The sequence below is a fragment of the Lepidochelys kempii genome, chromosome 1 (assembly GCF_965140285.1).
Source record: "Lepidochelys kempii isolate rLepKem1 chromosome 1, rLepKem1.hap1, whole genome shotgun sequence".
Lineage (NCBI taxonomy): Eukaryota > Metazoa > Chordata > Testudines > Cheloniidae > Lepidochelys > Lepidochelys kempii.
This window is the reverse complement of record NC_136380.1, coordinates 147356150-147382368: the sequence shown is the minus strand read 5'-3', so window position 1 is coordinate 147382368 and position 26219 is coordinate 147356150. Positions and strand designations below refer to the sequence as shown.

At 39.2% G+C, this 26219-nt stretch overlaps 1 protein-coding gene across 2 annotated transcripts in view; it reads right to left on the bottom strand.

Moving 5' to 3' along the window:
* IL1RAPL1 (interleukin 1 receptor accessory protein like 1) overlaps window positions 1–26219 on the bottom strand; it is a 1122430-nt gene that overhangs the window by 238005 nt on the left and 858206 nt on the right. For both annotated transcript variants that reach the window (XM_073328235.1, XM_073328244.1), the window contains one exon: window positions 23427–23501. In XM_073328235.1, coding sequence (XP_073184336.1) covers window positions 23427–23501 — 75 coding nt within the window. The remainder of the gene's footprint in view (window positions 1–23426; window positions 23502–26219) is intronic.

The following is a 26219-nucleotide window of genomic DNA, read 5'->3' as shown; positions in this document are numbered from 1 at the left end:
CTGGAAAGAAGCTAATTCACGCTTCATGGTAGGATTTAGTCATGAGCAGTCACACTCACAAATCTTACATGATAGTAATAAGCTTAAATCTGACAATGGATGGTTAAGATAAAAGGATATGGAAATGACAAAGCTGCAAAGGCCAAACGAAAAGTACCCTATTAATAATCCCCAAAAGACAGAGCGCTTGTTTAGCAATTTGTTTTCAGGAATTAGAGTAGTTTTTCAGTACCTCAGACTTACGGCTACTTACATTAATAAGATCAGTTTAAGACTCCAGTATAAACATTACTCTGCTGAATAACTAAAACCAGGCATGGTCATAGTATAATTAGCAAATCAACATACGTTTCCTGCTCCAGTGCAGAGTCAGGATTCATTTTATTAGTAGAATTGTATTAACATTCTGTAAATCAGAGTAAAAGAACCATAGTTCACAATATTGAAAGAGGAATACTAGCAGATTGTTTCACAGCTTCTGTAGGACAAGATCATTGCATATACCAGGGCTTCTTGTATCCCTACATTCCTCTTGGCCACAAGCTCCCTGTGTGGCACCCTCTTATTCCCCTCTATTTCAGGAACTCCCTGCAACTCCCCGTACCCCTTCCCTCATGCCAGGTGCTCTATGTGCCCCACCCCATTCCTGCTCTGCACATTGCCAGTAAGGAAATTGTTGTTTCCTTACTCCCCTATCATTGTCTCCCCTTCCCCACCATGTGAGAGGCTTCCCCACCTTCTTACTGCTGTCTCCCATTGTCTCCCCTATGCCAGAGGACTTGTGTTCTCCTTCCCGCATGCCCACCATACTGGGGGCTCTGTGTGACCGCCGCAGCCCTTTCCTCCCTGCCAGATGCTTTCTGGGACATTCCTTTACTCCCCAGTGCCCGGGATTTTGTCAAATCCCATGTTCCCCTATCTCCATGCTATTGGTCCATAATTCTTCCCCTCCTCATGACAGGGTCTATTTGTGTTCCCCCTTTCTCCATGCCTCTCATACCAGTCTGTGTAACCCCCCACATAAACTTTTTCCCTCGTGCTGGGGGCTTTGTATGCCCCAGGCCTACACAACCCTCCATGCCAGGGACTATGTACCCTCAATTATTCCCCCAGAATATGCCAGGGGCTCTGAGTACCCCTTCTGCCCCAAGCCCCTTCTACTCCATACTAGAGTCCCCCATACCCCTCCCCCCAAACACAGCAGCAGAGTATCGTGTGTCCCTCTTTATCCCTTTACAGTTTTTCAGTTTTCACCAAAATCAACCACTGATGCCTAGAGTCCCTGAAAATCTGGAACTGACTGGATGTGGTTGTAACAGTCTGTACCCCTTTTACAAGGCTATGAAATATTTTGTACAAAGCATGAGTTATCATTTGAACGCTAACAATTTGCTGTTCATTGTTGTCCTAGTAAATATATATGTAGCAATATCGTATGTAAAGTTATACAATTCTATTGTATAACATGACTGAGACATGTTCCAAGCTTAGAAAAGCAGTCACAAACCAGTTCCTCAGAGTCAAAAAGTAAACTGTTGCCTCAGCCAGTGTCAACAGAATCAAATGGACCATCACATGGTCAAGTGGCCATTCTTTGGTAGGAAAAAGGGTGTGAGTGAGAAATTTGCATCTTGGCAAATAAACCGCTGGAGGTTCCTGTCTCCACAGACTGTCTCCTGAATCCCAGCTGGGGATGCTTCTTGAAGAAGAGGAAAAAACATAATAATGTGGATCAGGTGCCCCAAGTTATTCCTCCCTTTCTCTACCCATAGTAGCCACAACATCTGAAGAAAAGAAGCAGTTTTGGACTGAGGGAGGGATCCTATCTGAAAGGAATTCAGCCACAAAGACTGCTGAAGCATATAGTAAAAGAGAGATCAGACCCTTTGTTTTGAATTCACTTAGCTTGTTAAATTAGGTACAGATTGTGCTTTACTTTTATTTTCTTGTAACCAAATTCTGACTTTTATGCCTCATTATTTGTAATCACTTAAGATCTATTTTTTGTAGTGAATAAACTTGTTTTATTGTTTTATTTAAACCAGTGTTTTTGGACTGATGTTTTCGGGTAAATCCATTTGAAAAAAACAGGATCTGTGCATATCATTTTCTATTAATAAAATGACTGACCTTATATGAGCTTGTGTTGTCCAGGAGGGTTGGTCAGTACAAGATGCACATTTCTGGGGGAAGGTCTGGGTAAGTGAGTTTGCTGGTATTGCCCTGCAGTGTAATTCAAGAGGGGCTGGCTATAGCACTCATACAATATAACTGGGAGTAATTTACATGCTGGAGGCTGTGAGAGAACAGACCAGGAGCGGTTGTTCTCACGGCAAAGCAGTGTAAAGGCTCCTCCAGGTTGAGGAATTGAGGGGACACAGCTGTTCAACAGTCCAGACTGTACCCTGGGTAATGTCACAGCGGTACTTAAATGTTAGCATGTTACATATAAAAAGACAGACAGACAAAGAAATGCCATCAAGTTGAGTGTATAGCCTTGCTTTACTCAGCCAAAAATGACTACATGTAGCCTTTCTGTTGTTTCGGAGCTACTTGCTTTGTCAGAAGTCTCTGACAATACATCAAGCATCTCTGGTTTTGGAAGTAATTCTTAAAAAGTTACCTTTATTATAATTTAAACAGGATACACACAAAAATGTACTGGAAATAAACACACCATTTGCCATGACAATCAACATTTGATAACAGGACTCCATAAGGAATACGAAAATCCTTTGGGGGAAAAATGTTCCACAACTATTGGATAGGGCAGTTGGTACTACAGTATGTGTCAAGCCCCTTCCTGCTACATTAGTCATTTCTACACTATGGACTAAATTCTTCCCATACTTATATACACCTCAAATGGTGGAGGGAAGTTGTGTTGCTCCTAGCTCATTAAGTCACAGGAAGTACCCTACTGGCAAAGAGCGTCATGGTTGAGGATGGCACAGTTCATTGAAGATACCCAATCTGAAAAGTCTAAGGGTAGGTCTACAATGGAGCGGGAGTAATTTTCAGCTCAAGTGGATATTCCTGTGCTAACTCTGATCGAGCTAGTACACTAAACATAGAGTTGCAACCATGACGGCACAAGTGGTGGGACTGGCTAGTTGTCCCTGATTATAATCTTGTCTGAGACCCCTATGTATATAACCAGGATTGGGCACATCTCTTGGTTTTAGATCTGAATTTCCCCCAAATTCTTGAGTATTTTGATCTGGAATTTTGATACAGGACAATCTCCAATTTTATTTCATTCTATTTTAATTTAATTTTATTTTTCAAAAAGCCCTCTGCCTACTTGCTATAAGATGTAAAGATGCAGAAGAAGAATGTTCACTTTATGAATAAGACACAATACTTTTTTTAAAAAAATTTATTTAGGGCCATGTGGCTGGCTGACTGAATTTTCTATGGAGTCAGCTTGGCAGAACTATAAATAAAGTAATCTGCTCTTGCTACTTGTGTCTATATGAATTCCTATCAACATATGCAACAGCTGAATGCCAGATTACATTATCTTCTACTATAGATAGTAGAAGATAATGCATATATATATATGTGTGTGTGTGTGTGTGTGTATATATATATATATATATATATATATATATATATATATATATATATATATATATATATATATATATATATACACATACACACACACACACACACACACACACATACATACACACACACATATAAAGAAGTCTTCATCAGGGAAATTTCCAATCTGGTGAATATTTACACAATATTTAGTATTATCTGACTTTTGTGCTTCAAAAGTACAAGGGCTTGAATTCAGACTAATAGGAAAACTATTCAAGTCAGCCCTATCACATCGGATTTTCTCCTGCAGTCTTGCTCTTATCAGACTTTACCACATGCTTATTTTTGCCTGGGCAAATTATATCCTAGCACTAATTCTTATGGGCTATATATACCTAATGTCTTTCTTTTGAGGAGCTCAGAGTGTTTGGCAACCATTGAAGAAACCACAGAGCAGTCAGGTATAGTAGATAAGATTGTCATTAGTCCCACTTTATGGATGGCCAATGTGAGACAAAGAAAATTTAAGAACTCAATTCTGTGCCAGTTCATAAAAGGAGAAGAGGAGAAACCATAAAGGCCCTTCTGCCCACTCCTTGTGCGTCCACACTGAGTCTGGGTGCAACGACAATCCTTGAGATCTCCAGACTCACCTTCCTAGAGTGGGTAGAAAAGGTTAGTGTGATGGGGCGCACTTGCCGGGAAAGGGTTATCCCTACATTGTGGGCTGAGGAAGCCACACACCCTTCACCCTATTGGGCATGCTCCAAGTGTACCAGTATAAAAGAGAACAGCTCGGCTCAGCTGGGGGAGGACTGCCATGGAGGAAGGAGGTGTGCTGCCTACTCGAGACAAGGCTCAGTGGAAGCCCAGGACCATAGGAGCCAGGAATGCTGGAGTCCAGGCAGATGCCAAGGCAACCCCGAAGGCCTTGCAGGGTTCAGAGGTACTGGGGAAAGGGCAGACCAGAGAACCTAGAGGTAACAGGGACGCCCAGACTGCAGGAGGAAGGACGACGGTATATTTTAAAGGGACACTATCAGTTTATAAATAATATAATATTCAAAAACAATTTCTTACCTACATTATTTCTTAGATTATGTAAACAAAGACAATTAAAAATCAATTTTATTTTCCAAAACTTAGGCTGTTTACTTTTTACATTTCCTTCAGCTTGAAGAGTGAAATTGGACTAGCAATACCCACTTCTGCATCTAGTCAGACTGTAATGACTTTCCCTTTCTGATATACATACACACCTAAGGCTGTAATGTCTATGTTGCAAACACTGCAGGGAATTATTTTTTAGATGTCTTTCTTTTAATTCCTGTGAAACAAAATACAGAAACATTGATTATAGTCTCCTGTTATATTTTTGGGCAAATTTGACATAAGTACTGTCCCTTTAGGCACAAAAGCCAAATAAATATTATATAAACATTTAACTGCATGAAATTTTCTTTGATGACAAACATATACTATGACCTGTGCTGTGTGGGTTTGATTAACATATTAACAGCTTCCCTTCAGAGAGAGAGTTCATTAGTCACAAGGATTTACCTGCCTGTAAATGCTCCAGGAAAATCTAATAAGAAAACACAGCGGAATCTCCTGTATGATACTACATGATGATAATACAAGGAGGAGTATCTAAGGCCTTTGTACTAATGGTGGTGGAGGGAATGTATTTCAATGTGTTTTTTGGAATGCTGCTATTTACAGTCTTCTCACAAGACATTTAAAATATTTTCAAGCACTTTCCTGGTAGCTGTTATTCCTGTTATCTTCACCTTCCTGCCCATGTTAAAAGCTTCTGGAAGCTAGCCCCTATTACTCTTCCTTTTTCCTCCCATGTACCATACTACAAGATGTTTCATCAGTAATTTTCTCAAAAACTGGACACAACACACTCACCTATTGCACTTATCAACTGATTTCCACAAATGATGAAAACTGGTGATTGGCACAAGAAAACTGTACAGAGTAGCAACGGACTAACCAATGACATAATAAAGGACAAAACCTGTAAATCATGAGCACAGTGCATAGAAGCAGCACTCAGCTCCTACAAGAGATTGACTGCCTTAATGCCCTCTTTTAATCTATTACTAACTGATACTCTGCCACTAGCCACATAAGAAATTTAAGGAGAACTGGGTTTGCGAGGAAGGTTGGATGGAAAAGCTGCCAGTACGAATGGCTAGTCTCAGAATAGGAAGACTTGGCATGTACAAATGCTCGATTGCAAGAGTCAAAAACTCTAGGGGGAAAAAAGCAAACTACTGAACTACTAAAATGACTAATTTAGAAGCATTTCAATGTGATGTTTCCCAAAAAGACAGTCATCTCAAACCAGAAAATATGCAATCCTGAAATTATATACATGGATGGATGCTCTTGAGATGTGCTGCCCAAATAAAATGGGTCTATGAGGCTTACTTCAGCACAATGAATCAAAGTCAGCATATGTTTTTACATAACTCAACAGGAGGAACAATCCTTTTTCTAAGATTGCTTTTCTCATGTCACTCAGATGAGCAAGTAAAAGGATTCCTGTATCTCATCAAGGCTACAGCAGAGGGCCCTGTTTGTGAAGATCTGCATATTGTCTCTAAAAATAAAATTCCCCAGACACTAAATGGTTAAAAGAATGAAAACCTACAAATAAAAATATCTGCTGAAATTAAAATCATCTCAAAAATTTTATGAACCCCTACTATTATCACTAAAAACACCAGCCTTTTAAAAGTATTTGCTAGTTGTTTCCAATTGCACTGATCATGTATATTTATGTAGAAAAGAAAGAACCATATCCCAGTAAGTTATATACTGATATAAATAAGGACAAAAAAGTTGAAGTGTGTGCAACTAATAAACTAAATTAACTGAAAATCTAATTACAATGTTGATAAGACTAAAGCTTCTTTTTTCATTATTGTTACAATTTATTCCTATATCTTAAATTTTCTTCACTGGATAATTAGTTAATTAACTGGCTGCCCAATGAATTGTTTAATTTCAAACAAAAACAAAATAATTAAGAACAGAAGGTAGCTTTTTATCTATGTAGTGTTGTTTGTTCTGTATTAACAAATTATGATAAATAACATACTCATCTCAATTTACATCAGTATTTTAATGAACAAAACAATTCCCAAATATGAAAATGTGAAAACTCCAGGTGAGTTCTACATTATATAACTTCATTGGGGTTTGCAATAACAAAATGCATTCCGTCATGTATATCAAATTTATATATAAAATATCAGAATATTTCCATGCATTTAACATTCTGAATTATTTTTCTAGATTAGCACAGAGCTACTATGCACTATGTCACTAGCTAATTTACAGGTTACTAGCTTTTTAAGTACATTTTGAGGTGAATATCTGGGTTCTTTTGAAAATACTGAACGTATAGCACTAGATAAAATCAGGCAAGCAGAGTTTACACTTTTCTACATAGCTCTGCCAATGCATTACAGCTCCAGTATTGTAGACCTGCCACATTCTTGAGCAAATTTGCTAAAATGCCTTGTTGCTGTGGCAGGCCAAAGTAACAATGGCCATGGAGTTCGTAAAAATAGGAAAGAAAGCTTCCCCTGAAAGCAGTGCTTTTTCAGTCTGCCATACAAGGCAGTACAAAGAAACTAAAGTCTTTTTAGAAACCGGTTCAGACCCTATTTAGATGGATCTGCCTAAAAAAAAATTTAAAATTAAAATATAGAAAATCAAGTTTCTGTTCACAGATTCTAGGAGAGACCCAGTAGCACAGCCTGCTTCCTTCCAGGTGTCCCTTCATCTAGGAAAAGTGTAGGGTTTATATATTCCCTTATTTCTCAGGCTGCCTTGCTCCACATTCCCCTGTAGCCTTAGATCTCAAAGAGAACTACCCTGAGCATGAAGCAACTCATCAGACAAGAAGAGGGGACTTTCAATTCCTCATAGAACTCCCATATAATCAGTCAGCCGTATGGGTTTTCTTCCCAAGCCACAAATTGCCTCCTACTTTCTCTCCCTTAGTGACTGTGTCTCCTTTTCCATAGGTATATTTTAAGAGGCAGAATCTGGAACAGGATACTGCTGGCCCTGGAGGATTACCTCACAAATCTTAAACTGACAGTGCACTGTGTTACAGCTTTATAATGTGTCTATCTACTAGAGACTAGAATAACATATACTCATGGACTCCAATAAATTCCAACGCTTGCTAAAAGACAGCAGCACCCCACCCATGTGACGAGGCGCTGAAGACCTAGTGAAACATTACCATTCTACACTGGCCATGGCCACTGATATGCTGACCCCCCAAAAGGCCCTTTCTCCCCATTGTTCACACAGATCTCCTTGGTTGCCTGACACCCTGTGCCGGATGAAGGAAAGGATGGAAACCCAAGCACCAATGGTGGAAAACAAACATTGATTCAGGCAAAATGAAACATTATGAATTCCTCAAAGCCTATGTTGAGGCTGTAATACAAGTCAAGAGAATCTTCCTATTGGGCTACAATGAGGCTGCCAAATCCTGCCCCAGGAGTTATTCTGGGTAAACCACTTCATTAATTCAGAATGCCTTCAACATGCATCAGAGCTGAGAACCAAGCACTATGAAGAACTATCACACACATTCAGGAAGGTGTTTAAACCAGCATGGATCCATTCTGCCTATACTCTCTAACCAACAGCCCACCTGCATTCGCAGAGTTCAGGACTTTCACTCATCAAGAAGTTCTGGAAATCCTAAAGGAGTCTCAACCCAAGATTTGTGACACTGACCCTTCCCTTCCTGACTTGTGAAACAGAGTCACAACAACTGGTGCCACTCCTGACAATAGGCAATACATCATTCAAAGAAGGAATGTTCCCTCTTTCAATCACTCAGTAGTCTGACCAACACGGAAGAAACCCACCCTGGATACTTCAGTCCTTGCCAGTATCAAACCTCCCATTCCTGAGCAAGTTCACAGAGAAACTCACAAAAAACCAACTACAAGCTTATCTAACTGGAATTCACATTCTAGATTCAGCACAATCTGGATTCAAGCCAGGACATGGAAATGAAACTGCCTGGCATTGATACATATTCTCCTTCTGTCAATGGACAGATATCCACTCTCATCCTCCTGGACTTCTCTACAGAATTCAACACTGTTGACCATGAGATTCTGCTCTATCGCCTGAGAGAGATGACTGGGATCCAGGGTAATGCATTAACATGGTCTGAGTTCTTGCTGGAGGGACACACCCAATGAGCAGTGCTGAGAAACTGCACCTCCACCACTAGACCTCTCAGTTGTGGATGAATGTGATAGCATTCTTCAGCACACATGTCCACATCACTACCACAAAATATGGCCCAGTGCTTGGATGAGATGAATGCAAGGATGAGGAACAGTTGGCTGAAACTGAATCAGAGCAAGACAGAAGTGATGCTGGTGGGAAGAGGAACTAATTCTGAAGAGCTTACAGCTATGGTGCACTCTCTGTTGGTTGAAGATACCATAATTAGTTCATTTAACCCCTACTCTAGCAGTACTCTCAGATTCCTCATTGACATTGAGCTCTCACATAGCAGCATGCATGAGTAACACTTTCTGCCATCACCTCTTGGCTAAGAAATTCTGCCCCATTCTGGCAGACAAAGACCTGGCCTTGATTATTCATGCTCTTGTCACCTCTTAACTGGATTACAGCAATGCAGTATACCTGGGCACGAACCCTTCAGCGCTTAGAAATTAGTTCAGAATGCTGCAGTGGATCTTCTCAGCAACACAGGTTACTGCAAACATAAGAAATCTGTCCTCTGTTCTCTACTGAGATGGTCGAGTTCAGGATCCTGACAAAAGGAAGAAAGGAGAGCAGCAGAATATGGACTCTGGACTTCAGAAAGGCAGACTTTGATTCCCTCAGAGAACTGATGGGCAGGATCCCCTGGGAGGCTAATATGAGGGGGAAAGGAGTCCAGGAGAGCTGGCTGTATTTTAAAGAAGCCTCATTGAGGGCGCGGGAACAAACTATCCTGATGTGCAGAAAGAATAGCAAATATGGCAGGTGACCAGCTTGGCTTAACAGAGAAATCTGCAGTGAGCTTAAACACAAAAAGGAAGCTTACAAGAAGTGGAAACTTGGACAGATGACTAGGGAGGAGTATAAAAATATTGCTTGAGCATGCAGGGGTGTAATCAGAAAGGCCAAAGCACAATTGGAGTTGCAGCTAGCAAGGGATGTGAAGGGTAACAAGAGGGTTTCTACAGGTATGTTAGCAAAAAGAAGGTCAGGGAAAGTGTGGAACATTTACTGAATGGGGGAGGCAACCTAGTGACATATGAGGTGGAAAAAGCTGAAGTATTCAATGCATTTTTTGCCTCTGTCTTCACAGAGAGGCCAGCTCCGAGACTGTTGCAATGAGCAGCACACTATGGGGAGGAGGTGAGCGTTCCTCAGTGGTGAAAGAACATGGTAAGGACTATTTAGAAAATCTGGACATGTACAAGTCCATGGGGCCAGATGCAATGCATCTGAGCATGTTGAGGGAGTTGGCTGATGTGATTGCAGAGCCACTGGCCATTGTCTTTGAAAACTTGTGGCGATCGTGGGAGGTCCTGGACTATTGGAAAAAGGCAAATATAGTGCCCATATTTTAAAAAAAGGAAGAAGGAGAATCTGGCAAACTACAGATGGGCCAGCCTCACCTCAGTCCAGTGAACCTCAGGATTCACCAAGAGCAAGTCATGCCTGACCAACCTGATTGATTTCTATAATGAGATAACTGGCTCTGTGGATATGGGGAAAGTGGTGGACGTGATATTCTTTGACTTTAGCAAAGTTTTTGATACAGTCTTCCACAGTATACTTGCCAGCAAGTTAAAGTAGTATGGATTGGATGAATGGACTATAAGGTGGATAGAAAGCTGGCTAGATCGTCAGGCTCAATGGGTAGTGATCAACAGTTTGATGTCTAGTTGGCAGCTGGTATCAAGCAGAGTGCCCCAGGGGTCAGTTCTGGGGCCGGTTTTGTTCAATATCTTCATTAATGATATGGATGATGGGATTGATTGCACCCTCAGCAAGTTTGTGGATGACACAAAGCAGAGGGGAGAGGTAGATATGCTGAAGGGCAGGGATAGGATCCAGAATTACTTGGAAAAATTGGAGGATTGGGCCAAAAGAAATCTGATGAGGTTATTCAAGGACAAGTGCAGAGTCCAGCACTTAGGACGGAAGAACCCTATGCACTGCTACAGGCTGGGACTGACCGGCTAAGTGGCAGTTCAGCAGAAAAAGACCTGGTGATTACAGTGGATGAGAACCTGGATATCAGTCAGCAGTGTGCCCTTGTTGCCAAGAAGGCTAATGGCATATTGGGCTGAATTATTAGGAGCATTGTCAGCAGATCAAGGGACGTGATTGTTTCCCTCTGTTCGGCGCTGGAGAGGCCACATCCATAGTATTGAGTCCGGTGTTGGATTACAGAAAGGATGTGGACAAATTGGAGAGAGTTCAGCGGAGGACAACGAAAATTATTAGGGGGCTGGGGCACATGACTTATGAGGGGAAGCTGAGGGAACTGGGCTTATTTAGTCTGCAGAAGAGAAGAGTGAGTGGGGATTTGATAGCAGCCTTCAACTACTTGAAGGGGGTTCCAAAGAGGATGGAGCTAGACAGTTCTCAGTGGTGGCAGATGACAGAACAAGGAGCAATGGTCTCAAGTTGCAGTGGGAGAGGTCTAGGTTGGATATTAGGAAACACTATTTCACTAGGAGGGTGGTGAAGCACTGGAATGGGTTACCTAGGGAGGTGGTGGAATCTCCATCCTTAGAGGTTTTTAAGGCCCATTTTGACAAAACCCTGGCTGGGATGTTTAGTTGGAGTTGGTCCCGCTTTGAGCAGGGGGATAGACTAGATGACCTCCTGATGTCTCTTCCAACCCTAATCTTCTATGATTCTATATGCTGGCTTCCCATAGAATTTCAAATCACGTTCAAGGTCTCAGTCCTTATCTTCAAAGCATTCCATGACTCGGGCCTTGCATATCGTGAGTATGTCTACACAAACTGCAGCACTGAGCCTCCCAGCCTGGGTTGACAGGCTCAGACAAGTAAGATTTATACTAGTGTTCTAAAAACAGCTGTGTGACACAGAGCTTTGAAGTTGCAGTTCAGGTTGGAACGCAGGGTTCTGAAGCCTAGGGAGGATCGGGGAGCTTCAGAACCCAAACTCCAGCCCAAGCGGCAACATCAAAGTGCTTTTTACACAGCTATTTTTAGAGTGCTAGAATGATACCCGCTAGCCCTGATATGCCAACCCATGCTGGGAGGCTCATTGCCACAGGATGTGTAGACATCATGTAAAACATTGGGACACTCAAGAAAGCTTTGGGAGACTGAAAATTATATATTGGATATGGAGTCAAGGATAAAAGATCAATATTGTAACATTCGCTGTCACCCATGAAGCAAAATAGATTGTGGTTGCTACATTTGTAAATTCACTCCTCTTTATTGGTGTAGCACTTCTACATTCTGTGATGTAATGCCTTCTGGGGACAGAGATCCTCTAATTGTAAGTTCACTGGGATGAAATGCAGTGGTTGAAGGAAACCTGGAAAAGGCAGAATTACAAAACCCCTCTGCTTAAATAGTTTAAATTATAACAGATTTATAAGTATCTTTAGTATCAGTTCCTAAAGGAATTATAAAATTAGTGCTGAGAAGTTGGTTCTTCTATCATTTTTAATGAGCAGAAATGCACTCTGCTTACTTTAAAGAGCCCCATGGAAAAAAAAAGTCAAACCCCGATACATTATTCAAAAACACAAACATTTTTTAATTCAAATGAAGCATCTAGAAAAAGATGTGAAAGGACTAAACCATTTGATTTTTCAGTTCCCATGTGCCCCATATTTGGCCACAATGTTAGGTGAGGTTAATTTGATTTTGTGGTTCTTTCTATACATTTTTCTGAATTATTTTTAATTTGGCTTAATTAAAGTATGGTTTTGAATATTTGATGTAGTGAGTATGAATTTCTTGCATAGTGAACTCCCGCTTGATATATTTTCCTTGCTAAGTAAGACTTTCCAGTTCTCCTTTATACAAACATTTTCAAAGATTTTACAGATTAGTGACTCTAATGAGTGTGCAACAATTTCTGCATACAGTGTGTTGCTATAAACAAACTAATTGATACACTTATATTTCACAAAAGTGAAATAAACACTAGGAGCCAGTGCAGACAAGGTTCTATGAATATGTAAATCCTGAATTCTTCTGTGTGCAGTCTTCACTGATGAGAATTTTAAGCAATAATACTCAGGTTACATCTATTTTTTCCCTGTATGAAACCATGAAATAAAATGGAACTTCTAGTCTAATTTCATCATCACACCTCAGAGAAAAGGGGGGAAAATAAAGAGGAAAAACAGTGAAGTCTTTAAAAAAATCCTTTTGCTTTGAACAATCTAAGGCATTACTGAATAGATTCAAGCTACAAAATTGGGATCAAGATGTGGTTTTTAAAAACTCCAGTGATAATAGATATTCAGATTCAAGATCTGGACTTGAGCTAGTGTAAAGATAGGGCAATTTTGATTCTGCTCTCCTCAGGCCTAACCCATAGTTCAGGGGTCCTGAGAGCAACAGCTTTGGTTCAGATTCATCTAACATAACATAGGTAATGGATGATTATTTTAAAACATTATTTTTACATTCACAACTACTATTAGCACTACTGCAATGCTGTAATAAAGCTACACTACATGTCATAGAATGAACACGGGTCAAGATCGCTCCCTGAATCAAATAGCATTATGTAAGGTCAAGTTAAATTAATGTACCTTTTTGGCTTAGAAGTATCTAAAACACTGAAAAGCAGATAACCAAAACTGGATAATTGGTGAATTGGCCACTCAGTGTTAAGTATCTGTACTATAAATACTTTAAATTTTCATAAAGTATTATAAAAGCAAAGAAACAAAGCACAAATCCTATGAAACTATAAAACTCATGTTCACAATATGAAATGTTTTATGTATGTTAGCAAATATAAATAATTTTAAGTAAACAAAGCTTTTAAAAATATCAATATTACTACAGTTTGCCCAGCTACCAAAATTTATCCTGTAGAAGAAAACTATAAATGGATACTTCAGGAACATTTTAATTACATTTAGCGCCAAACAAACTTTTCACCAAAATAGCAGTGCTCAAAAATGTGAAAACCAGCCAGATACTAAATAATTAGCACGATTCAAAATTCCCATAGCTGCAGACGGATTGTTCAAAATGAAACCCCTTTGTATATATAGGTTTCAGAATAGCAGCTGTGTTAGTCTGTATTCGCAAAAAGAAAAGGAATAATTTGAAGTGAGCTGTAGCTCACGAAAGCTTATGCTCAAATAAATTGGTTAGTCTCTAAGGTGCCACAAGTACTCCTGTTCTTTGTATATATAGCAACCCTAATAGTAGTACAAAGCACCTAATAGATACAAAAGCATGTTCAACTACAGAATCTTGTTGTTTGTAAAATCACTCCAATTTTGAACTTCACAAACAGATGCTAATCTGAACTCTCCAGTGCTGGCAAGTGGTTATTGTTGTACAATTGGAGAGCAGACTGCTCCTGTGGGAAAAAGCAAGAATTACTTGTACTTTCACTGATAGCCCAAAGAAGCTATTTAGGTCAGTTTTACATGTGGAGATGAATGCTGTTCACAGGAGACCTTTAACTCCAGTGCAGGATATTACAGACTAAATTTATAGTGACTAGTCATTAATCAGAAATATTTGGGACACAATACTTGTCAGGGTTCCCTCCCCACTCTGAACTCTAGGGGACGTTGGGACCTGCATGAGAGACCTCCTAAGCTTATTTCTACCAGCTTAGGTGAAAAACTCCCCAAGGCACAAATTCTCCTCTGTGTCTTGGATTAGGTACTGCGGCCACCACCAAGTGATTTAGACAAACTCAGGGAAAAGATCACTTGGAGTTCCTACTCCTCCCTAATATCCTCCCAAGCTGCCACACCCCTTTCCTGGGGAGGCTTGAGAATAAACAAGATGAGCACAGACCAACCTTGGGTTTTTTTAGGACACTAAAAAAAACCCCAATCATATTCTAAAAGAAATAGAACTTCATTATAAAGAAAAAAGGTAAAAGAAGCACCTCTGTAAAATTAGAATGGAAGATAATATTACAGGGCAATCAGATTCAAAAACAGAGAAGATTTCCCTCTGGGCCAAACTTTAAAGTTACAAAAAGAAAACCAAGAATACACCTTCCTCTCAGCACAGAGAAAAATCACAAGCCAAAACAAAAATAAGCTAATGCATTCCCTTGCTAGTACTTACGAATTCTAATGGAGTTGGATTGCTTGCTTCCTTGATCTGTGTCTGCAAGCACACAGAACAGATAGACCAAAACCTTTCCTCCCTCCCCCACAAATTTGAAAGTATTTTGTCCCCTTATTGGTCCTTTTGGTCAGGTGCCAGCCAAGTTGCCTGAGCTTCTTAACCCTTTACAGGTAAAAGGATTTTGTACCTCTGGCCAGAGGGATTTTACAGTACTGTATATAGGAATGTTGTTACCCTTCCCTTTATATTTATGACAATACTTAACTCTGATTTTGATATTTCTTGGTTAACACATTCCTTTGAAGTTTTACCCAGTATTGTTATGCAACGTTATTAATTATGATGATTATTATTATTGTAGTAATTTTACCAGGTAATGCTTCTAGATGTTTCAACACTAGACATTTGTCCTGATGAAGAGCCTGGATATAATTCAGAAACACTCAGTGTAGCTTCAAGCCAAAAAGCAAGGCAAAATGACTGCAGAACAATCATGTTCCTGATGTTTGGAATTTACAAGATTATGGACTTTTTATTAGTACCATTTTAAAGGATGTCAATCATGTATAGTATGTGCCTACTTCTAAATTGCATTACATATTATAGGTATTCTATATTTTATTAGGGTTTTGCTCTTGATAATTTGCTATATGCTGCTGTCTCCAACAACAACAATTTGCAAAAGGTTTGCTGCATCAAATTGTGTTTTACTATGCTGATAAGAGATTGTAGAGTTTTGGATTATGCAAGTAAGTTTCAGATAAGAATCCAAACTTCTGGATGCTTAACCAAACCAAACTCAAATTTGAAACCTTTTGAGGTTCGATCACTAATAGCAGAAATCACGGGTTTCTCTACCCTTCTCTCCATACAAAATTGTGTGGACATTTACCTTTATTATTGATCTTTATGAAGATTGGGGTGTTGATCTTCATAAGAAATAATTTGGTAGCCTGAAGTAGGAAGTGGCAGTACATTCAGTCTGCACTATTTATGACTAACAAAGGATGAAATTTACACCAATGGAGAGAGCTTGCTCAGACGCCTATGCACCACATATTAAAGCCTGAAAACAAGGATTAACTGGTAGATAGGGCCTTGTGCAGACTCTTTGCAGGAGAATATGGGTATGTATCACCCATGATGAATATAAAAAAATAGTTTATTCCTCCCACCAGGTTCAGATTCCCAGATAAAACACTTTAATAAAGCGAGGTAAATGTTGGAAAGACCGTATCAGTGTGAATAAATTTATAGAAACTCAAACATTAGAAAGTATGAAAATGTGTAGTGAAGCATACCTTTTTAGGGTATAACTAGAATTAGGTGGTTGAGGGACGGAGGAAGGATAGTTTAGCTAGCGTGTTCACTAACTAACTCTGACCTACCTGTTAGTATATAGGCTTGTTTGTCAGCCTGAGATAGAATATTGGGTTTGACCTTTTGATCTTATATCTTGCACTAATATGTGTGAACAAAGACAATGTGTGTGTTGCTTCTGCCTCTGTCAGATGGGTTTGTTAGTACAATGGGAACAGATAAGGGATAGAGCAGTTAAATTGTTACAGGGCACGGTAGGAGTGTCTGACCACACTTTAAGATTGTCTAAACCTCTATCTTAAGGAAAGGTCAAGCAACCAATCAGTAGGGGGGATTGGGGCTGGGAAGGTATAAATCACTAAAAGACCAAAGAAATGCCTGTTCCTGACCTTAGCACAACCTCACTCCTCACCTCTCCCATGGGATATGAAAGGGGTGGGACCGTGGGCATGAATTGCAGGTATATTTTGGCCTGCCAAGAAGGAGGAGGTGGGAAATGGAAATGGGGAGGGGGGAATGGGGAACCGGGACACAGGCAAGGCTCTGTGGCGTCAGAGCTGGGAAGGGGTAAATGGAGTGAATGCTCTGCTAGGAACAAAACACAGGGAAACAGACTCTGCGGTGTGTAGAGCTACGGATATGCTTGTTTGGAACTAACCCCGATAAACATCACATTACCTGCACTTCGGACTTCTGGTCTTCTGCTTTCTGTCTGCGTGACAAGAACCAGGGGAGGGGGTGAAGGGAAAGCTCTCTCACACTACCTATTACCGGTATCTTTATTTTAATGTAGATGCAGATTACCAACTACTACGTCTACTTAGCTGGTTGAGATTAACCTTAGTGGGGAGTCCACGCTGCAACTTGACTAGTTAGCTCAAGTATAAAGATGTTTGGGTCTACAAATAGCAGTTAAGAGTATTTCACAGGCTAATTCTGTACTCCTGTACCGCCCCTTAGTGATTCCAATCTCCCATATTCATTTTTGTTCCCTTTTCAACTATTTTGTTAAAGATGTTACTGCCGTGTCAGGGATATTTCACGAGATCTTTAAGAAGATTAAACCCTATGGCTCACACTTTGAATGGCCACTGCATTTCTATCAAAAATTGTAATACAGAATTTGAAAATTAGATTTTTTTGTCTTTCCTGTGGACTGTATTTGACAATAAAAAAATTAGAGTTAGCACAACCACTGTGCAATCAAGAGTAGATTCGTGTAGTTTTTGTAATTGAAAAATTAAATACTATTTTAAGGTGGGGAAAAAGGTATTTTTGAGATTCTGATTTTCTCAGGGTATAAGGTAGTTTGGGTACCTTCAACATTCATTTCCATTTTTCCAAACTGTCTCCCACTTTCTGTTTTTACTACAGGAATTTGTTCTAAAACTAACTCTGATGAACAGTACTCAAATATGCTAGAACCTGCTATTATTCTAAATAATATTTTATTATTATTTATTTTATTTATTATTTATTGTTTATTTTATTATTTCTGAATATATATATATTCTCAGAAATAAATAAAAGACTAATTGCTGGTGATTCCTGTTTGCAGGTACCCAGTGCAAGTAATCATGCAACAAGTGGACTGGTTCCCTGATGAAACAAATTTGGAAGTGGGTTAGGAGAAGGCATCTCCTAAAGATGGTGGGGAATGGGACTGTGGCTCCTAAAGTTGGTACAGTGTGGAGACAATACTCTCTTCCCCTACCTGGTGGAACAGATAGAAGGGATGACCTGTTCTAGATGAGTTATTGCAACATAGTTTCCAGGTGTGTTATTTAAAAAAGTTGTGATCTAGTTAAATCATATTTCTGATGTTTCTTTCTGTGGTGTCCAGGCCAAAGGTACCTGGTAGTACATGCTCAACGTGCCTGAGAGGAGTTAGGGTTCCCAGGTGTCTGGTTTTCGATCAGAACACCTGGTTGAAAAGGGACCCTGGCCGCTCCAGTCAGCACTGCTGACCAGGCCATTAAAAGTCTGGTTGGTGGTGCAGCGGGGCTAAGGCAGGCTCCCTGTCTGCCATGACTCTGCGCAGCTCCCAGAAGCAGTGGCATGTTCCCCCTCCAGCTCCTACTCGCAGGAACATCCAGGGGGCTCCGCATGCTGCCCTGGCCCCAAGCTCCGGCTCTGCAGCTCCCATTGGCTGGGAACTGCAGCCAATGGGAGCTGAAGGGGCAGCGCCTGCAGATGTGGCAGCACACAGAACCGCCTGCCTGTGCCTTCACATAGGAGCCAGACAGGGGACATGCCGCTGCTTCTGGGAGTTGCCTGAGGTAAGTGCTGCCTGGAGCTTGCACCTCTGACCCCATCCCATGCCCCAAATCCTCTGCCCCAGCTTTGATCCCCCTCCCACTCTACGAACCCCTTGGTCCCAGCCCAGAGCATCCTCCTTCACCCAAACCCCTAATCCCCAGTCCCACCCCAGAGCCTGCACCCTCAGCCAGAGCCCTCACCCGCCGTGCCAACCCCCTGTCTCAGCCCTGATTCCCCTCCCACTGTCCAAACCTCTCTCAGTCCCAGCCCTGAGCACCCTCCTACACCCCAAACCTCTCAGCCCCACCCCAGAGTGTGCACCCCCAGCCAGAGCCCTCACATCCCCCACACCCCAGCCCCCCGCCCCAGCCCAGATCCTCCTCCTGCACTGTGAATCCCTGAGCCCCTTCCTGCACCCTGAACCCCTCATTTCTGAACCCACCTCAAACAGCAGAGTGCTGCTAGCATTGAACTACTATGAAAATGGGTATCTTTAAAAATTGCTTCCGTTTTAATAATATTGAGTGTTATTAAATAAAAGGTAACTTTTAAATATATATTAAAATGATGATGATTTTGTTCTTTTAACAGCATTGGTATGTCATTCAGATGCATTGCATGAAAATTGTTTTCATTCATTTTAATTGAGTACTAGAACACAGGCACACAGAGTGCTAGTTAATTCTTTTTATTTTTGTGTTTGTTTATATAATTTCTGATTAGACTAGTTAAGTACTTTTCTCATTAACAAGGCCAATTTCTGTGGAAGATTTAATAAAATGCATTGTGATATAAATGGACCATTAATCTCCTTCCCCTAAAGCTTGACCTTTGGGAATTGTTTAGATCTCTCTTTTAGAAACAATATGTTCGAAACAGTGTTAGTATCTTTTTTGTGTTTTAAAAGAAAAGGAAAAGAAAAAAAGAGAGCCCCTATTCACCATACAGTAATTAATTCAGTTTTATAGGAAAAAAATACTTTGCAGACCACCAGGGGAGAATAAACAGTGTGTTTGTTGGAATATAGAAGTAATTTTTACTGATGGTCTAATCAAAAGATTAGTTCAGATAAAGGAAGAAAAATGTGGCTTCTTACCCAAACAGTTATCGAAAACTTTTTGGTCGTTCAGAGAGTGCTGGAAATCATGCAAGAACAAGTTCTTTCATCAATACTTTTTTGACTATTTCCTGCTTTCAATGTGTCTGATAATACTGCAAGTGTAGCCTTTTTTTGCAGAATTTTGGCACTTCAACTTACAGTTCTGGGTAAGACCACCAAATGGATAATGTGGGAGAAGAAAAAACAACACCAAAACAAGGAAAAAAATCAACCTAACTTTTTCTGTCCTTAAAAGTGTGTCAGTTCATTTTTTATTCAAAATTGTGGCTGATGTTTCAATCTTTTTTTATGGGCTGCTTTGCCAATTCTTAACAAATTGTCTACTGTGAACACATCTGTTCTCTACTGTTCCGGAGGAGAGCACTATATTCAGAATAAAACCAGGCATTACAGGGACACCTGTTTATTTAAAGAATAAGAGAAAAAAAAGAAAAGACAATTATTTTAAAATGCCAGCTAATATTGTAAGCTATTATTGACAGAGGAACAGGTTAAACTTAGGATCTGAGTCTTATAGTAGGATTTTGCTTTTCATTTTTAATTTCACCAGGCACTAGACTTTCAATTTAGCATGCTTGAATTATTTGGGATAGAAATCAGATATGACAACATTTAAAGTTATCTAGAATGTTAAAAAAAATCCATTGTAATCTAAAATCCTAGGATTTTGTTTGTATTACAGATAATTTCAGTGAATTCAGGAAGTTATGAGCTGACAGGAGTGTTTGGGAAATCAATCCTGATTTCCTAGAGGTGTGTGGAAATTTATTGTGGGGCGACGGGGTTTTTTTTTGTCTACGAATTTTAATTAAATAATGCAGTCTCAAAAACCTAATATGAGTTTAATAGACGAATTCATGTTCACTTTCCTATTCTAAAACACAATAGCAATGATACAAAATAATCTATTTAAAAAGCACCTCTCCCACTCATAAGTGCTCAGGGTTCTGAACAAGTATCATAAAAGCTATTTCCCATTAACTAATAAAAAGAACATGTCAACCTCTATAAAATTACAAACAACATGGGTAAAGAAAAAACAATAGGAACAGAACAACTGAACTGCAATTGTGATAGTAATTTAAAAAATATAACACCTCTGAAACAAAGGTGGAGAGAAAAGAAATGAAACAGATTTCAGGAGGGATGGCATTCCACATGATAGGGGCTACCACATCCAAAGCTCCACTGCTTACTGACTTTCAGAGGCAATGGCAGAATCCCTTAAGCACAAGGTGGTATGTGAGTGCAAAAACCCATCTGGTGAGGGCTCAAGGAGGAGGTCTTGAATACAACCAGGGCCAGTCCTATTCAGAACTTTTAAAAACCAAATTAAAGGCTAATTTAAACTGAATTCACCATTAATACGCAACCAATGCAAAGAACGCAAAGCGAGATGAATATAATCATGGTAGCTCAAATCCATGAGGAAATGTGCAGCTGCATTCTGAACAAGGTGCAAGCAGAAGATCAGTCGTGCTGATAAATCCAGCATAGAGGGGAATTACAAATGCTTGACTCATAGAAATTGGAAGGAGGAATATTTTCACATGGCCAGCCTAAAAAATAATGGTTTTGCCCCAACCTTTACAGTTGCCTCTAAAAACATCTCACTCATCTTTTTCTTTAAGTGAAAGAAAACCGACCACTATCTATGCTTCTCCTAAGACAGTCTGTAGCTCTACAATATTAATTTCTACTGGGGTTCTCAGCATGGGAAGAGACTCTGACATTCAGACTTGAATGTCAGCTGCTTCAATCTCTCTGTGATACAGGAGTCAAATGGATAAGTGGCAGAATTTTTAAGGTGGAATCCTGCCAATGCGTAATGTATTTACTTAATTTTAAACATGTGAATCGTCTCACTAAAGTCAATGAGACTACTAATGTGACTTAAGTAAAAAAATGCTAAACTTTAGCAGGATAAGGACCTTCAGTTTGAAGATAGTTATTCAACACAGAGTAGCAGCCGTGTTAGTCTGTATCCACAAAAAGGAAAGGAGGACTTGTGGCACCTTAGAGACTAACAAATTTATTTGAGCATAAGCTTTCATGAAGTGAGCTGTAGCTCACAAAAGCTTATGCTCGAATAAATTTGTTAGTCTCTAAGGTGCCACAAGTCCTCCTTTTCTTTATTCAACACAGTTTCAATCTCACAATTGCACCCTTACCCTGGCACTCACATGCTTTTTGTATAGATACTTAAGTAATTAATTAATATAGTTCCTGTAGGCTGGTTAGACAAGCCAAGCCATTATCACTTCAGATTAATTTATGGTCAGTCCTTCCAATTTGTATGTGAAATTGACATTTTCAAGTTAATCCTTTCACTTTCATCCGCAACTATTTATTCTTTTGAAAAATGCCTTTTCCATAACCAGGCACTTCACAAATTATTTATTCTATTTCTTAGAACTTTGAGAAATCAAAGATATGATTAATCCTAAAAATCAGAGACAAAAAGCCACTAGCTAGCCATTAATAATTACACTCTTTTTGAATTAATCTCACCAATATAGTACATTTAGCAAAGAGGGCGACAAAAGGCACAAAAAAGAAAAAAAATCAATTTCCCCCCCGATGATATTTATGAAAGCAACATTAGTCAAGAAGGCAATTTCGCAGAGTTATTTTGAACTATACTGCCCTGGCTTTTCATGGGACTGAGAGAAGAACCATCCACAATATCATATACTCATGGGTACTTTTGTGACATTATGCATAAAAGCAATGCCTCCAGAAATCAATACTTCAAGGAATTGCATTACAACTGCAGGGGTGCATGTGCATGTATTTCAACACCTTAAAATCCCTGACCCAACTATTTCCAATCTCACCGTTTTTACATTTATTAAAATGAAGGAGCACTAAATACTGCCAGCGTCAGGCATAGCATGGACAGGCACAGTACATAACTCTCTGCCACTGAACTTCAGTCCTAATTTGCAAGACTTCTACTTCTCCTATTTTAGATCTCTATGCAACAGTATCTCCTTAACATTATTCAGTGCTTTTTTTTTTTTTATGTCAACAAATGTCTGCTACTTATCCAGGCTAAACCACCAAACTCAATTCCTTTTGTTTCCATAGATGAAATGCTAGAACATCTGTCAACCGATTAGACAATTTGTTTGCATTTAGACAACACACACCATAATTCTAAACTGCATGTTACACCCCACACTAGTCAGACTGAGAAACGGAGAAAGATGCTCACTCCACTGATGAATTCCTCTACATTGTCCTGGGTAAGATAACTCTTTCCAAACCCTCTGAAATAGTGGTATATTAGAATAACCAGACACTTTTATATTAACGTCTCACTGTCTGTTGGCTGATTTGTGGGCATCACAAGTATTTATAATTACAAAATGTCATTGTGGAATTATAGTTAAACCCCAAAGCAAAAGAAGTCTTGCAGAGCAATTTGGAATAATTTTACACTGAATCTTAATTACTCACTGAATCATAAATATGTATATTAGATAAACACATTGTAAAAGTAAAAGTACATATATATGATTTACATCCCTGTGACTCAGAGATCAATATTAGGACGATACACCAAACTCAGCTAACATTGTCCATACATTGAGGATCTTGTAATACATATTTTGTAAGTGTTCATTAACCAATATTTAATTATAATAATATTCTTATGGCAATTGTGCAAAACATTTTTTATTGAACCCAGGAATAGTGGTGGCAAGACACTAATGTTCTTCCAGGTCTTTCAGGGTAAACTTTAATATCATCATCAAGCATTAATACAAAGGATGACATCAGCACAATTTACTGAACAGCATGACATGATTGCTACTTACCTAGCTGGGTCTCCTGAATCATCAGCTTACTTTCCAAAGGGTGCAAAAGCTTTGGTGGTTTATCTGTTAGTGGTGCTGGGGGGGAAAAAGTATACATATATAATTATTCTGGATATTACATGTTATACAACAGTGTTTGATTTTTACCTATGTCAGCTAAGATACCCCTTAATTTGTGTGCATTTTTAATTAAATGCACAAGCATCTAGATGTTATGATGGGCATGTTGTTTTCTAACTGTAAGATAAATACATAACTTATAAATAGCATTATTCATACTCAAGGTACTATTTAGAGCTTGTCATATATTTTTGCACAGAACCGTTTTTCTGACAAAACTATTTATCTTTGTCAAACTTTTCACAAACATTTATCATAGAAAATTTTTGTTTTTCAGAAAAAAACCAGGACAATTTTATAGATGTTTAATAATTATTTTAATGAAAATTGTGTACGAGAACATATTTGTTTACCGAAACCACAATTTTCAGTAAGCAAAGACGTTCGATAATGATTTCCAACAGAATTTTGACAAAAATGTCAATTAGTACATTAATAAAAAGATCAATGGCACTTTTAAACAAGGTCAGAAAATGGGTCAGTTTTTGAAACCTGTGAAATGGAAATAGTTGAGAAGTGTCAAGATTTTCCACAAAAGTGTTTTTTTCCATTTTTAGTCTCCCCTAGTATTACCTTAGAGCAGTTAGACTTATATTTAGGCATTTTCAAGATATGCAGTAAGGTCTGATTCTATAAGTTTCTACAAATCTCTTCCAAAGTGCTATATGAGCAAAGTCAGTGAGAGGTGATGGTTTTTGGCACCTGGTACAAAGGTGCTTATCAATTTGCAGGATCGATCTCTAACATACTATCTTCATGTACATAATTTCCTTTTTAAACAGCAAAGCTCATATGTCAAATCATGCAGCTAAACTGGTGGTCTTGTTATTCAAATTCTTCATCTACAGACTTAATTGACAGAATCCACATTAATAATTATTATTGTAAATAAGTCCTTCCTTTACTGACCTCTGACCACCAGAAACATGAGTTAAAATAGAAAAATAGCAAGTGATTTTTTTCAATATCAGCAGTATATGTCCATAGAAAAGCCTTACTTTCACTTTTGTAGTCATGCAGAAATTCTATGTTGCTTTACTTTTTTACCGTAATTTATATTAGCGTCTTTAATAGATATTATGGGCTGTCATTGATTTGAAGTACATTTGAAACAACTCTATAATCTTCGCTCCATCCAATTTGTCAAAATCATCACTTCTGCCCCCACATCAAGTTGGCACGACGCACACAGATGTGTGTGTTATCCTACTAAATCTGCTCACCTTCTGTCAGCTGAACTATGTCAGCAGTATTTTAGATAATCATTTAGCCACTTTACTTTTATTATGCTTTTTTGAGCTCTCTGATTGAAATATACATGTCCCCTGAAATCCACCATACCAATTTCAACTCTGCAACAAGTACAGAATTGATCAGTTAAGGGTGACTGAACTCAAATGTTTCTCCCCCTCCTGACTTTTCTGTCAGGAGCATACTCCAGGCTGGTTGGATATCTGGAATGCGAACCCAGGCACCACTGTTTAAGCATTGGATCAACGTCTTTATCTTTAAAAAATCAAAAGAACTGAAGCTGATTCACAAGCTCTCTGTTGTCCCTTCCAACAACAGTTCTACTTTTCACGAGTGGATTTTGCACTCACTGGGTTAGACCTCTGAGGCAGCCCACAGTTATGAAAAGGTTTTAGACACTTTACTGGAATTCAAGTTACGGTTGTATTTGTTGAATTTGAATACATTTCTTGTCTCTCTCTCTCTCTCTCCCTCTCTCTTGGAAGGGGAGTAAAGTGAGCGGTAGGAGAAGGGAATTATGTTTCTGGGATATGACTTTTCTTAACTAGTTATATTGATTTAAACTGCAAAGATAGTTATTCACATTTAACATCTCTTTAAAGATGCCTAAGTCTGTCAACTTTCAGAGAGTGTCCACTCTGTCATTTAAAGGTAGATTTGCCATTCTCTCACTCTCAACTCAAAGCCCATTTATCACATAATGTTTCTTGAGCTATTGTTGTCTTCAAATCCCTTTTAATACTCTTCAAAGCAGGCAAAGTTCTTTCATACCAACCTAATTTCCTAGTGTAGCAATAACTACTCTGCTCAGGGGTGTGAAAAATGTACACCCCTGACTGTCACAGTTAAATTGACTTAACCCCTGGTGTAGGCAGTCCTAGATTTATGGGAGAATGCTCCTTTTGACCTAGCTTCTGTCTCTCAGGGAGTACCTATCTTGACAGAAGAAGCCCTCCCGTCGTCATAGGTAACCTCTTCACTGAAGCACTACAGCAGCACCACTGCAGCACTTTAAGTGTAGACAAACCCAGAGTAACTGGTAGAGTTAATCCGAGTACAAAAGGCATGTGAGTTAGAGAACAAGAGATCACATTTCTTTTTTCTTTTTTTTAAGCAAAGTGCTACATTACTTCCCTGAGGCCTTGGACCTAAGGTGGCAGCTTTCTGTAAATATCCATAGCGACAGATGATCACTTTTAGCTAACCAGGGATTAGGGGTGTTAATCTCATAAAACCCTGTCATTGTGTCCAGTGTCATTTATCTAAAGCATCAGGCTTGCTTACAGCAGCTCTGGGGTTATGAGAGAAGATGCTGCTTTAATATGTGTGTTTATATTTATTTAACTTCTATTTAATAATTGGGGCCATTGCTATTACAAACAAACCATAGACAATAACTCTGCTGTATGCCCATTTTAGGGT